Below are 15,046 nucleotides of genomic sequence, written 5' to 3' on the forward strand. Positions count from 1 at the left end.
CGGGGTATTGGGAAAAGTTTTCAATTAGCAATAATCGCACCTCGGATAAACCTCATTGGCTACGATACTGCCACTGCGCAAAGCTAGCACCATTAAAATTTGACTGTGGCGAAATGAAACAAAAATTCCCTAAATAAAAGGCAGAAATAGGTTTTTCTTTATCACCTCTCCTGGTTCTTCAAGTCATTTTTTCAACGGTTATTAAAGGGCTTCTGTGTGCAGGCTATTTTTCCTTGTCTCATGTTTTCTTAATTTCTTATTTATGGTATACACAAAAAAACCCCATCATGTTTCTGGGCAAAAACGGTCAAGGATTGCCCTACAAAAATGTTGAACACTGTCAAAAGTCGTTGTACTTTTCTCCTATTTTAAGTGTGCAAATTTTCTTTGGATTCTGATTCATGTAGGCCACAAAGAAAGAAAAACAAGTGAAACTCTCTACTGTAACCAGTTCTTCCACCCTGTCTATGAAGCATCAAGCTACAGCCAGTGATGATCATGGAAACCTCAAAATGAATAAAAAGGCAATCCTCCTGGTTTGTAAAACAGGAGAGACAAAATACACTGTGAACTGTTTTTACAATGTTCAAAGTTTTCTGAACATGTCTGATCATACCAGTTGGGTTCTTTGTTTTTTGTTTTTATTGTTTTCCTAGATACAGCCATTTCTGAGAAATTAATAGGTGCCTACAACTCATAGATAGCTTTCCAAAAACACTAGGAGCTAAGCACAAAAGCTAGTCATAAACATAGAGTCCTTACATAAATAAGTCTTCACTTCTACACAGATTTGAATCATTTACTTCAATCTTTAAAGACTTTTGTCCAGCTTTATCTACTTTATCAATAATAGTCACTGAAAAATGTAAAACTAAGAGTGGATGAAACTTCTTTGACATACTTGGGGCCTCAGGAGACCACACAGCACCATTCTATTGCAATGACTCCAAATAATTTTCACATGAATGGCTAAAGTGCAGAAATGTATAATTTATTAAGATTTAAATAAATCACAGGGAGAGAAGTGCCTTAAAGTTTTTGGTAGAAATTTTTCAAAAGATAAAGAAAAAAATTCTAAGAAATTAAGTTCTATGTATAAAATTGTTCCCCATCTTTGATATTTCAAAGCAAAATATGTTGATAATGCTTTAAAAAGAGCATGTATGCTTTTTTAGCATTTGACAACAGTGAGATTTTTTTTTTAATGACATAATCCAAAATTTGGGGGGAAACACCTTTCTAAAAACTTGTACTGTTACCAGCAGAATGTTATAATCATTCTCTTTTGTCTCAGCAATTTCCCTGATACAGTTCCCATACTGGAAATATTCCCAATGGCTGCTAAATTTGTCAAGAATAAAAAACTTTTTCTGTTGAATCTATTAGAACATGCCTACTTTTCTCATGGGCTGTCAAAGAATAAAAAGCCCCCTTTCTCCCAAGGGTGTTAACATCTTTTCCTTTTTGCAGATGACAATTATTATCATATCATTAGTAGTCAATAAACATCTCATAGTTGCCAAAATAGCTAAAATTAGAAATCCACAAGGATTCAGAATGACATTACTAAAATAAGAAATCTGAACATGTAAAAAAATCAAGTAACTCTATAAACAACAGAACAATGACATGAAAATCAGTTTTATTCACTGAGAATATACTCTTAAAAAAAATCTATGGCATAAATATAACTGTGAACAAACACTGCTTTTCTCAGCACTTTCTGCCTAGAAAATTCAGTATACTATATGAAAACATCATTAAATTAAAGCATGTAAACTTATTTATGTACAACATGATTTTTTTAACGCCAAGGTTAAAAGAAAGAAGTCACCAGAAATATTGAAAAACACAAAGAAGCAAGGCAGAAATACTGCAAGATTATCATAATTCTGTTTGCCACGGGAAAAATATTTAAGATAAAATTGAACATAAAATAAACATAGGTTATGATACAGCCAAATTATTGTCAAAGGTATCAAATTGGCTGGCTGTACATTATGGAGGTCACAGAAAATTATTATTTTAAAATGCTTCCCCACAAATTAGCATCTATAAACGCTATGTTCTGTGGTTTCCAATATGCTACCTAAAGTATCACTCCCCAAGGGAGCCTGGTTCCAATCCAGGGCAGATGAGATAGATGGAGCCAGATTGGCAGTGTTTGACAGACACTAGTAAAAAAGACCAGTGACATTCTACAGACTTGCAATATCCCATTTTATTAGAAGCAGCAGGGCACAGAGGTTAAGCACATGAGCGCAGGAGTCAGACCCATGTTCAAATCCTGGTGCCACCACTACAGGCTGTGTGACCTCTGGGAAGCCACTTAATCTCTTCTAAACTCAGTTTTCAAAGCCGAACAGGGAGCACCTTCTTCAAAAGGCTGCAAGCAGAATGCAGGCAAACTACTGAGCCATTATCTGGTTCACAGTCTCCATTCAATACTTGTACTGAACTGAATTCACAAAAGTGAATAGCTTAAAACTATGAACCAATTTAATTAAAAATATTTACTTGTCACCATGGTATTAGAGGAAAGTCAAGTTTTATTGCTTGAGGAATCCGAAAAGGAATGTACATGGACAAGAGGATAGAAATACTGGAATGTACAAACAACATATTTCCATGATCAGTGTTGATTTCATTATTTTGCAGACAATAGTTTTCTTCTATGGATTTCTGAAAATATGGCAACCTTCTCACTGACATGTTCTTAATCTTTCTCTTTACATTTTAGAAACTAGAAAAGCTCAGACATGTAAATACACAAATGACACACTTGCCCAAGATTTAAAAAAGTGGCAAGGACTAAGTAATTATTTTTTATATGAGTTTATCAATATCTCCTATTTCTTATGAACCTATGGGAGAATATGTTTTAAAAGGGTGAAATTCAATGGAACAATTTTGGAATATGTACAATTTTCTCAGAGATATCAAACCTGGTTTGTTTTGAATCGTTGATAGCTAAGGTGAACTCTAAATGCAAAATTAAATTCAAAGCCAAATAATCTTTTCTTGATTCACAGACACTAAGTATTTGTAGCTGTATGGACTTCGTGGGCAGTTTTTTTTTTTTCTTTTTTTTAAAATAATTCCTGCAAAGTGCCTTAGATTTCATAAAAAGTAGCACCAATATTCAAGCATTCCACTCCCTCCCCAGGGCAAATAATGACAAAAATATAAAACTACAGGTAAGTTTAAAAAGTCACTCACAGTTGTCTATTTTAAAAATTAAAAACTATAAAATAACTTCATGCTCAAGAGCATCAAGTAATCAATAAAGAGATTGATGTATACATTATTTTCACCTTTAATTTTAGACTAAAGGTCAACTTCAGACCCCAGACTACTTTTCCAAGCAAAGCACAGAAGATAAAATTTTATCATTTTATACTCAAAATAGTATTGACAATGTCACAGGAAGAGGGATTTAAAAATGCAATTCACCCTGAAACTCAATAGGTTAGTGTTTTCCAAACTGCAATTTTGAAAGCCAAGTAGTGGGTCCTAACAAGAATAAAATATCAGGTGCATACTGGGTTGTAAGGGTAAGCATTGTCTGGTAAACTTTTGTTTGGTTTGTGTGTACGTATATACTGGGTCACAGTGCAAAATGTGTTTTTCACTGTTGAGTTGCTGTGAAAAAAGATTCAGTCACTGCTCTAAGGCCCACTAAATTTTGCCTTCTGGAGCCCCCTACAGGCTTTAAATGTTAAAATCTTGAATTCTACAGTAAATAACCCTTTGTTGGAGGCTGGTTTAGGAACTAGCACTAGATAGTTTACACAGGATCAGAAGCTTACACAGATAAATCGGCAGCCTTTGGTCTAAGAACTCAAAGTAAACATGTGAGCAGCCTCAATCTTGAAGCCAAATCATCCTCAAAAACCGTATTTGGCAAGGTCTACGTTAGCCCTTATTATCTAATTTCATTTCAAATTGAGAGAAATATATCAGTATCTCACAAAAGAAGCTGTCTGGGGGCAAACTAAGAAGAGATAGAATCACGAGGACTTTAGAAAACTGTTAAAAAGACATTCACTTTTATGAAGTGCTTACAAAGCAGTGTTGAAAACTCAGTCAACAGAAACATGGCTAGGCAACTAAAAGGCTTATTTCTATAATCCTACTCCCCAACAAAGATTTGAGTAAAGAACAAAAATTCTGATCAAGCACTAACCATTACCCCAACTCAAATGTTTTAAGAACTAATGGATCACTCTATCAAAGTAATAGAACTCTATGGGGACTTCCGTGGCAGTCCAGTGGTTAAGACTCCACACTCCCAATGCAGGGGGCACGGGTTCCATCCCTGGTCGGGGAACTAAGATCCCGCGTGCCGTGCAGTGCGGACTAAAAACAAAAAAGAAGTCTATAAAGTGGTTAGAAAAACTGCAGTGATGTAGGAAATACAGACTTCCATTGAAAACAAACTAATAGGCTATTAGATTAGGAACTTCTTCCCTTGCTCACCTTTCATAAAAGGAAAAATATAACATAAAGAAAAAGTGTTTATCACGCTTCCTAACCACAACCAAAAAAAATAAAAATCTGTTTGCAGAAGTCTAAGAGTAGACTCAAACCACAAATATCCTGCAAACAATTATCAAACACTATTCTGACCTTAATTTCACCTGTATCAAGTCGCCTATCTCAGAATGCTTGGGATGGTTTAGTTAACCTAAGGTCGACTGCAGAACCAGGTAAGAGGCCAAATGGTAGATGATCCTGTAGAAAGGAGATCACTTGGCAATAAATGGATTTAGCATAAATGAAGGTGATTCGTAATACATGGATTAGCAGTGTATAGCCTTTTTTTGAGTCAGTGTTGGTTGGCCCCTCAAGTAGATCTTTGAGACTAAAAATGACGCCAAATGGGGCAGGTTTGACTTGCAAAATGTTGGTCCATTTATTTAAAGCAATCCTGACTCTCTAATCTAAAATGGTCCTGCAGGTTGACATACTCACTCATGTCTTATGTTTACTGGAACATAATTAGATCCAGCCTAGACAGTAAACTGGGACTTGTGATTCAAAATTTATCCTTGGTTATAGAATAATTTACATCAAAAGCAGTAAAAAAAACCCCACATAAAACCAATAATTTCTTTAATGAGAGCTCATTTTAGTACTATTTGTTACTATTAAACAAATGTAATTATGTCCAAAATTATGCTGGCTCCCCCACCAAAAGCCCTAGACTAATGTTTATGATAAACATCTATTGGATAAATTATCATCTATTCAAAACAAATGGTCACACAGCTTATTTGCCATTTACTTAATTCACAAAATATGAATAAAACTTATTTGAAAAGAATGAAAATGAAATTTACTCCCATTCTTTATTATTTTCCTGTATAAGCTGAGATTTAAAGAACGACTCTTCTTGGACAATGCATAAACATTCGGAGGGGAATTTTATAAGAAAAGCAGTTTTTAAAACAAGAAAATAGGAGCCCAAGTGATATATACTTCCTTTTCCCATCACCACATAGTCCTTTTTTTTTTTTTTTTTTTTTGTGGTACGTGGGCCTCTCACTGTTGCGGCCTCTCCTGTTGCAGAGCACAGGCTCCGGACGCGCAGGCTCAGCGGCCATGGCTCACAGGCCCAGCCGCTCCGCGGCATGTGGGATCTTCCTGGACTGGGGCACGAACCCATGTCCCCTGCATTGGCAGGCGGACTCCCAACCACTGCGCCACCAGGGAAGCCCCACATAGTCCTTTTGGGTAAGATCACTTCTTTCTCTTGTTATTCCTCGCAAATATCCATCACAATTAGAACTGTCATATCTTTAGATCATCTCTTCAAGGTTTCTTTCCCTTCTCTCTATTGTGCTTAAGGAAAATGCCCTTCCTATTGTTTGCAGGCATCTTGAATATCCTCAAGATAATATTAAAATAATTGCTTTTATAAAATTGTTTGCACTTTTTATCTGGGATACCAAGATCCATCCACGAACAAAGAAATATGGCTGTTAAAGGTTACTTATAAGTTAACACTTTAATGCCCTTCTCTTTCATTTTCAAGACCACTCTGTCAAAGGAGTGATTCTACTGAATATTTAATAGCCAGTGACTTTGGTACCCAAATTCATATTGAGTGGCATTCTCTCATGTACATGAACTCAACATAAAACACACATACATATCCATCACTCATTCATTCTCACTCAAGCAAGCATACACATACATTTTCTTTCTTTCCAGAACAAGCCAGAATTACAGCTCTTTTGGTGATTGTTATAATTTTTGGAATGGTTCATAAATTTTCCAAATTCTTTTAAATTTGTAACACTTTTATCTTTTTTTTTCCAATTGTGAACCATTCCATATTGCATCTTTATTGCAAAAGTCAACATGCTTCTTAGAAATTCAGATTGTAATCGATAAAACAAACATTACATATATGAATTTAAATGTATAAACAGTTAGAAATTCAACAATATCTCCTATTATACTATTACACAAGTTCACAATTTTGTAAAAACTATAATACAGGCATACTATACATCAAGAGGAACCGCTATTCCTTTTCACATGATTTTTTTTTTTTTTTTTGAAATCATGATCCATCACCATGGACCTCTTCTTTTCACCCTAACAAAACGCTTTCCAATTTATCACCTTAGCTACTGACCATGTTTTCTCAATGTTACAGCATGAAGAAATTGAGGGAAATTCTGCATTCCCCGGGGATTTACCTCTTAAGCCTGGGCAGCAATCCACTAGTAAACCAAGATGACCGAGCCAGGCTGGTGGTTGTTATTGCTCAATGGCTACTTAGAAAGATGTCATACACATTAAAAAGAACAGAATTTGCCTCAGATGGTATATGTTATTTCTGTAAGTGAAGATGCCAAGAAAACAAGTCATAGTTACTCGCTTTTAAGAGAAATTCTAATGCTTGGGGATCTCCGTCCTAAAGGAAAAAATATATACATTTAACTAGTTTATGCTAACCTTAACTTAAATTTTCTAATATTATATTTAATGCGTATTTTGAATACATTTTTGAGAGTCAAACATGTTTTAGAAGTCTTAGAAAAGACGTTTATGAAGTATTTTAGGTGTATCGAAAACTAAGTTTTATATAAAGGTCCTCAAAACTTACTCGAAAAAGTGTCTAGCTGTTCTTCACTTTAACATCCTTCTCTTTCACCCCTCTCTCCCCCAAGAACTAAAAAGGTCAAACAAATCCTCAGCTCTCTCTGTACTGAGAGTGTAATAAGATGTCAATTTTAGGTTAAAAAATCATATGAAAAGGAATCTCACTCTGCTGAATTGTCAGTCTACTGAAAATTTCCTTACAGCTCCATTAATTTACTGTAATTTTCAGTTTCCAAATACAAAAATACAACAATTCTTATTGAAATCTATACGCTGGTAGTTTTAGTACACAAAAAAACCAAACAAATTATTTACAAAATTATACAGTTTAAGAAAAAACTTTGTACAAAAAATATATAAATCCTTTGTTCCCTCTATCACGTTTAAACTGTCAGGACTCAAAATATTCACCACAATGAATCTTTCAAAATATATACCGACTGAGCCACAGACATCAGGAAAATTTCATTAGAGATGACGGAGGAGGAAGAAGCAAGATTGCTTATTCTACTCCACTGTAATGTTTTCCTTCTTTTATAAGCTTATTTTAGCTTTGTGTTATCAGAAATATAACTATAACCTAGAAAGAGGAAGTCCTTATTATTATGAAGGGAAAATTACATGAAAACTTAAAAATGATCCTGGTGTGACACATCATTCCAGGAAAACATGTAGAAGAGGAAAGATAGTCAGAACATGGGATTTAACTTCTTGTAGCCAAGTAAATCTAGAGTCCTGATGGTTTTAAGTTTCTTAGTGAATAGTTTCTATTTTGAGAAACAGTCTTCACCTCAGGAAACAAAATCCTTGACATAGTGATCACCAAGAACCTTCTGAAGCCAACAGGAGGTTTCAAATTTTCACACCACACGTACTATAAAAACATAGCTGTGTATATCCTTGAAAAAGTAACATCCTATGTACATTAATCATTTTATTTCCCCAGGGGTCAATACAGTGTAGTGTTGCTCCTCTGCTTTTCCATCTAACATTCAGAACACAAGGACATAAATTTACAGATATATTTTACTTAAAAGATACTCTGTACAGTGTACAGTAAAAATGCACACAGTGAAGGAAACCGTCTACTGAAGGATGCATATGTTCATGGATAGCAACAAGCTACAAAATTATGAAAATATAAGGTCATCTGAACAAAGTCAACTTATGACTCCCATTTATTACTAGCATACCCATCTCCCTACCCCATCCCACCCCCAACCTATCCCCAGTCACCTCACCATTATGGTTTAAATTTAGGGAAAGAATTTCACACACTTTCAAACCCTTCTGCATAACTATTAACTAAAGTGAAGCTTAAAAAAAAAAAAAAAAAAAGCTGGTGACTCTCTCTCCCCACAAATCCTTCCATTATTCTCATCAAAATATCACTTGTTGGGCTTCCCTGGTGGCGCAGTGGTTGAGAGTCCGCCTGCCAATGCAGGGGACACGGGCTCGTGCCCCGGTCCGGGAAGATCCCACGTGCCGCGGAGCGGCTGGGCCCGTGAGCCATGGCCGCTGAGCCTGCGCGTCCGGAGCCTGTGCTCCACAACGGGAGGGGCCACAACAGTGAGTGTACCGAAAAAAAAAAAAAAAATCACTTGTTTATCAAGGTGCTGGTTTAAACTTTTTATTGGGGACTGACTTTTGGTGGCCCAAAAGAATCACTTATCTCAATAATGGGTAAGTCAGACTATTAATAAAAAGGCAGGAGAAAGAAAATGGGGACGAGAAAGGGGCAACAGGTGAAAGCCTTTTATATTCTGAGAATGTTAAAAAAAAGAAAGGGAAAAAAAAGGACCAACTGAACCAGTGCTCAGTAATTTCAAAGCAAACTAAAAATCAGTGGCAGAAGTCCAGGAGAGTTAATATGATGACAGAATGGAAATCCCACATTGCCTTATAGCATTGAAGAACAGTTACGATTTACACTAAAATATTACTTACTGCTGCATATTAAATCCCCCCGAAATTCAGATTGAATACAAATTGGGCTCCTCCTCAATAAAATAATTAAATTTACTTTTCTTCCAAGACAACTCTTGAAAGCAAAAGGGTATTTTAATTACAAATATCTCCTACTATCTGACAACCCATCCATAATAGCTAAGAGATAAGAGATTCCAGGCGATTTTTACATGTAATGAAACTTTACCAGCAGATTATAATCCAAAATAAAATTTCTGAACACCCTGTCATTTACAACACGATCCAACACCAATAGCAACAAAAACAAGTGGTGTGGAAAAATAAGGCTCTAGAGATTATCCAAGTCATTCCTGTGGATCTTCACAACTGTGTAAAAGTCACTAGGCCTTTGGTGCTTTAATATCATGAACAGTTATGAGATGTCATTAAATAGCAAACTTGCTGTCCTTAAACCTACTGTGTTGAAAATAAAAACAAAAACAATTTTTTTGGCTCATTGACTTCTTTAAATAATTTTTAAAAGTTGTTCTTCTAAACAATATTCCTAAAAATTATACAGCTCGCATCAGATTTCATCTTCGCCATGAACGAGACTCATATTCATCTTCATCCTCATCGTCGTCATCATGCAAAAACAAATCTGACGTTTCTGTTTCCTGAAGAAAAGAGAGGGTAAAATCTGCTCAGTGGCACAAGAAAGTTAAGTAAAGTGCTTTTTAGGCCAAAGGACAAACAGACTAGTATACAAAGCCCAGACTGGATTTACAAGTGACGCAAAGTATCTTTTGGGGCAAAAACCCCCCAAAACATTAAAAAAAATATATATATATATATATAGATAGATAGATATTCTTCTCCCCTGCTAATCTTGCTAGTTTAATAGCAAGATTTCCATTCTAATATCATCAGAAAAATAAAGTAAATAACATATGAACATTTAGTGGGGGGAGGAGGATATCTATGAAACATGTTTTTGATAAAATTAATTTTATTCTATTATCTTAAAAGTGAGGAAAATAAATAACCATTTGAACGTCTAAACTTTTCCTCTAATATCCGATTGTCAGGGACGAATATAATACCTTCCCTATGACACTGACACTCCAAATCTTACATAAAAATCTAAAATCTTACACAAAGTAAAAGTATCTACAAACTTTCCCTAAATACCAAGATTTTTCTTTTCTTTCTTTTTTAAACAAGGGAAATGTTTCTGCTTTTGTTATGTAAAGTTACCCACTTGGTCAGGAAGACTCTTGATCAGGCATAAATGCTCGCTATCTTTTAAAACCAAAATTACGATGAATGAGGAATAACTTGCAATGCTGCCTAAGTGTCCATTTTAATAAACTAATTAGAAATACTGCAGTAAAAAAGCAATATTAATTCTTATGTTGTTGTTTTTTTTTTTTTTTGGCGGTACGCAGGTCTCTCACTGTTGTGGCCTCTCTCGTTGCGGAGCACAGGCTCCAGACGCGCAGGCTCAGTGGCCATGGCTCACGGGCCTAGCTGCTCCGCAGCATGTGGGATCTTCCCGGACCGGGGCACGAACCCGTGTCCCCTGCATTGGCAGGCAGACTCTCAACCACTGCGCCACCAGGGAAGCCCTAATTCTCATGTTTTAAGAAGCTGGTTAGTACTTGTATTATTTAAGTCCTTGGTTTTGCTATTCTTCCCTCTTATATCCATCTTCTTTACACTCTCATTTTAACCAACTATATGTAGAAAGAAAATAAGAAACTCAAATGTATTACTTATGGAACTTGAATAAGTGAAAACTAGAACAATCAGATAAAATTTAATTTGTTCACTTAATCCGTCTTCATTTACCAAAATAAAAACATCCAGAGCCCCAATAAAGCCAAAATAAATGCAAATTTAAAAAAGTACAGTCTCTCTTACACCAGAAAATAACCCCCCAAAGAGCTTTTTTATTTCTGCACCTAATCTGATTCTTTAATAAACTTCTAGACTAGTCTTAATTAATTACATGCATGAAAAAACTCAATATTTATTTTTAAATTTATATTACTTGATGTTAAGAAAAGCATATAACTGGAAAACAATCTAATTCAACTCTTATTTTCAATCGTTAAATTTACCTCCTCCTTGACTTCTTCTTCCTCAGTCTCAGTGGATACAGAAGGCACCTTGGCCTTGTGCCAGGATATTTGTAGCCGACGGTCTTTGAATTTTGACCCTTGGTTTGCAGGCTAAAATAGATTTTAGAAGAACACAAAAGTTTGTACTCACATTTACTAATGATTTCTTCAAATTGTGTGCTATTAAAAGTTTAATGACTTGAGGGAAAAAAAATCTGTTAAAATGGATCTACAAATAATCTCCAATGAGAGCTAGAAAAAGTGAAGTTCTTTTTAATTAGAAGACCACATGTTTGGTTTTCCCAGGACAGTCCATGATTAATGTTGATGTCACATAAATTTTAAGATCTGTCTTGGTTTGGATGATAAATTATATAGTCATTCTACTTAGAAAAGTCATGATGAGGACAACAAATACTGTCTTAATATGATTACTGGCCTTTGGCTTTGATAATCTACATATTTAGAGTAAAACCTTACAAATATAAGTAATTTAAAAATTATCTATTCATCTCATGACATCTCTTATATCCCCATCTATATCTGTTAAAACTATTCCCACTTCTTTTCCTGAAATGCTATATAACAATGAGAAATACTCTGCAGCTCATCTACGCATCCCATTAAACACCTACTATCCTATCTCAGGGTAAAACTACGCAGTTTCAAATGTATTTCTTGTTACTACTGTCTAACCATTTTTTTCCTCCCCAGCAAATTTCAGTAAGAGAAACCAAAAGTTTAATTTTAAGGACAAAGGAACAGAGACAAAAGAACAGAGACCCAAAGTTTCATGAAAGTGAAAGCTTAATCATTCCTACAGCTTTCCTATCAACAGATCTGGGTTGTAGAATATCCCCAATTCTTGGTTCAGTCCTAAAATATGTAATAGAAGGGGCTCTTTTAAATTTGGGGTTTCACCCTAGCTTTTCTAGGAAAAATATTGATAAACTTCATGAAACATTTGCAAAATATTTCCATAGAACACTCAGATCACTGCATGGCAAGAATGTACATTAGGCCAGATGCATACCAGTCAACAATTACTGTCTCTGCTGATATCACAGCCTGTGATTTAAGGAAAAACTCCTATTATCCCTTGTAGGTGTTAAATGTTTATAACCTGACACCAAACATTTTGACTCATGGGATAAACTAAAATGACATATCAAAATGGCCCTAACCCAAATACATTTACCATCTTTTCAAAATCAGGTAGTTACTAAGTGAGTGGACGTTAAAAGTTCTCATCACAAGGAAAAAAAATTTTTAACTATGTGTGGTGATGGATTTTAACTAAACTTATTTTAGTAATCACAATGCATATGTATACTGAATCATGTTGCACATCTTAAAATAATACAATGTTGTATTTCAATTATATCTCAATAAACCCTGGGGAAAGAAAAAACAGGTAATTTGTGTAAACAGACATCCCTTGCCCTTACTGTATCCTTTAACATACAGCCCAATTATAGAGATTCCTTCAGTATTTTGTTCATTTCTATATTATTTAAATTCTTTCCAGCTTTACTGAAGTGTAACTGACAAATAAAACTGTAAGATATTTAAAGTGTGCAATGTGATGATTTGATACACTGTGAAAGGATACCCCATCGAGTTAACACATGCATACCTCACGTATTTATTACCCTTTTGGGGGGGCGGGGGGTTATTAGAACATTTAAGTTCTACTCTCCTAGCAAATTTCAATTATATAATACAGTGTTGTCAACTACGGTCACCATGTTATACATTAGGTCCTTAGACTTTGTTATCTGAATTTTTAAGTAAAGTTATATTACTTTTATTAGCAAGAAAAAGCAATATAAAAATTTTTAACCTATATTAACTGGGTTGCTTTCCAAAGAGGGTAGCAGTTCTATCTTCCAAAAGAAATTTTAAGGCATTAGATGTATTGCATATATATTACTGAAGGAAGAAGGAGAAATTTAATTTGTATGCAGTCAGGAACTAAGAATATAAAACTCCCACTACCTAACTTGTAACAAATAAGATTAATAAATAGAATAAAGATGTATTCTAATAATACCAAGTCAGGAACTCTCACACACCACTGGTGGGAATCTAAACGAATAAAACTGATGCAGTTCACTCAACAAGTCCATGTATATCCAACAGAAATGTACATGTATATATGAAAAGGCATTTAAAACAATGTTCATAGCAACACTGTTCATAAAAATGAACTGGAAATAACCCAAATACCTATCAATAGGAGAATGGAAAAATAAATTGTGGTATATATATACAACTGAAAATTATACAGCAATAAAAATAGCAAACTACTGTTACATGTAATAACATGAATGAATCTCACAAACAGAATGTTAAGGAAAAAAAAAGTAGACACAACAGAATATACAGTGGTTCCATACATATAAATTTTCTTAAATAGGCAAAATAATACTATAACATTTAGGAATACACATTTAGGTGATAAAAATACAGTTGATTCTCGTTATTTGCAGTAGTCACATGAAGTTCACCCAAGCACTGAATTAGCAAACACTGAACCATTGTTCCTAGGGGAAAGAGAGGGTTAGGTTCCTATGAGCCTCTGGTCAAAACATTTTTGTCCACTGATCAATATGTAATCTTGTTTTATGTTTAAGGACATTATTTAATATATACTGTTGATTCATTAACATTGAACTCATGGCCCAAAGCATGACAACTCATGCCTGAACAAGGCTTATCTCTAACACACATCTTCACCATAAGGCACATCACTACCTTACTGAACACTTACACAGCACTTCAGAACTATACTTGGAAGCCATTTTAAACAGTCAAATCACCAATGAAAAGCACAAAAAAATGAGAGAAATATGGCACTAAATAGACTGCAAAAAAGACTTGTTTACAAGATGAGAGCTGAGACGAGAAGGCAGAACATCACCTCATTTGACCTCCGTTGGGAACTTGTGCACTGGTCAACTCAAATTTTTCACAGTTCTGCACATGTCTGAAAATGACCACAGAAGCACTTCAGGTATTGATTTTGAGGCTGTAATAAATTTTAGTGGGTAGGTGAATGTGCAATGCAGTATCCACGAATAATGAGAATCAACTGTATAAAGAAAGCAAGGAGGTGATTATAATAAAGTGAGGCTAGACTTTTTCTGAGGAGGAGAGAAGATAGTGACTGGAAGAGGGCAGAAGGAGACTTTTGGGGTGCTGGGAATGTTCTATTTCTTGACCTGAGGGGCAGGTAATATGGTACCTTCTGATAAATCACTTAACTATACATTTCTTATTGGTATAGTTTGTTTCAATAAACATTTTAAGTTGAGTATTATCTTCATAATTTCAAGAAAATACCAATTAGCCAAGATATTTATGTTAAAAAAAGCAATGTTTAGAATGCACCTCTGTATTTATAAATGATCCCATTTTGGTAAATTTTTTTTAAATTAATTAATTAATTTATTTATTTTTGGCTGTGTTGGGTCTTCGTTTCTGTGCGAGGGCTTTCTCTAGTTGCGGAAAGCAGGGGCCAGTCTTCATCGCGGTGGGCGGGCCTTTCACTATCGCGGCCTCTCTTGTTGCGGGGCACAGGCTCCAGACGCACAGGCTCAGTAGTTGTGGCTCACGGGCCCAGGTGCTTCATGGCATGTGGGATCTTCCCAGACCAGGGTTCAAACCCGTGTCCCCTGCATTAGCAGGCAGATTCTCAACCACTGCGCCACCAGGGAAGCCCCGGTAAAATTTTTTTGATGAGAGACTTAATATATGTATTCTTATATTTGTAATTTTTTTCTATAAAAATATCCAAGAATAATAACTACCTTGTAAGAGCAGGCCAAGATTAAGAGGTGAGATTTTTACTTTTTATTAACCAAATTTTAACCCTTTGCATGTATTAATTTTTTAAA

General features: G+C 35.0%; 1 protein-coding gene across 4 annotated transcripts in view; it reads right to left on the reverse strand.

The window, feature by feature from the left end:
• Positions 1-9,542: 9,542 nt before the first annotated feature.
• The window catches only part of LOC307051570 (RNA-binding protein 27), a 65,049-nt gene continuing 59,545 nt past the window's right edge, over positions 9,543-15,046 (reverse strand). For all 4 annotated transcript variants that reach the window (XM_079701998.1, XM_079701996.1, XM_079701997.1 and 1 more), the window contains 2 exons: positions 11,148-11,258; positions 9,543-9,701 (listed from right to left, as the gene is read on the reverse strand). In XM_079701998.1, coding sequence (XP_079558124.1) covers positions 9,618-9,701; positions 11,148-11,258 — 195 coding nt within the window. In that variant the 3' untranslated portion in view covers positions 9,543-9,617. The remainder of the gene's footprint in view (positions 9,702-11,147; positions 11,259-15,046) is intronic.

Source organism: Hyperoodon ampullatus (genome assembly GCF_949752795.1).
Source record: "Hyperoodon ampullatus genome assembly, chromosome: 4".
Taxonomy (NCBI): domain Eukaryota; kingdom Metazoa; phylum Chordata; class Mammalia; order Artiodactyla; family Ziphiidae; genus Hyperoodon; species Hyperoodon ampullatus.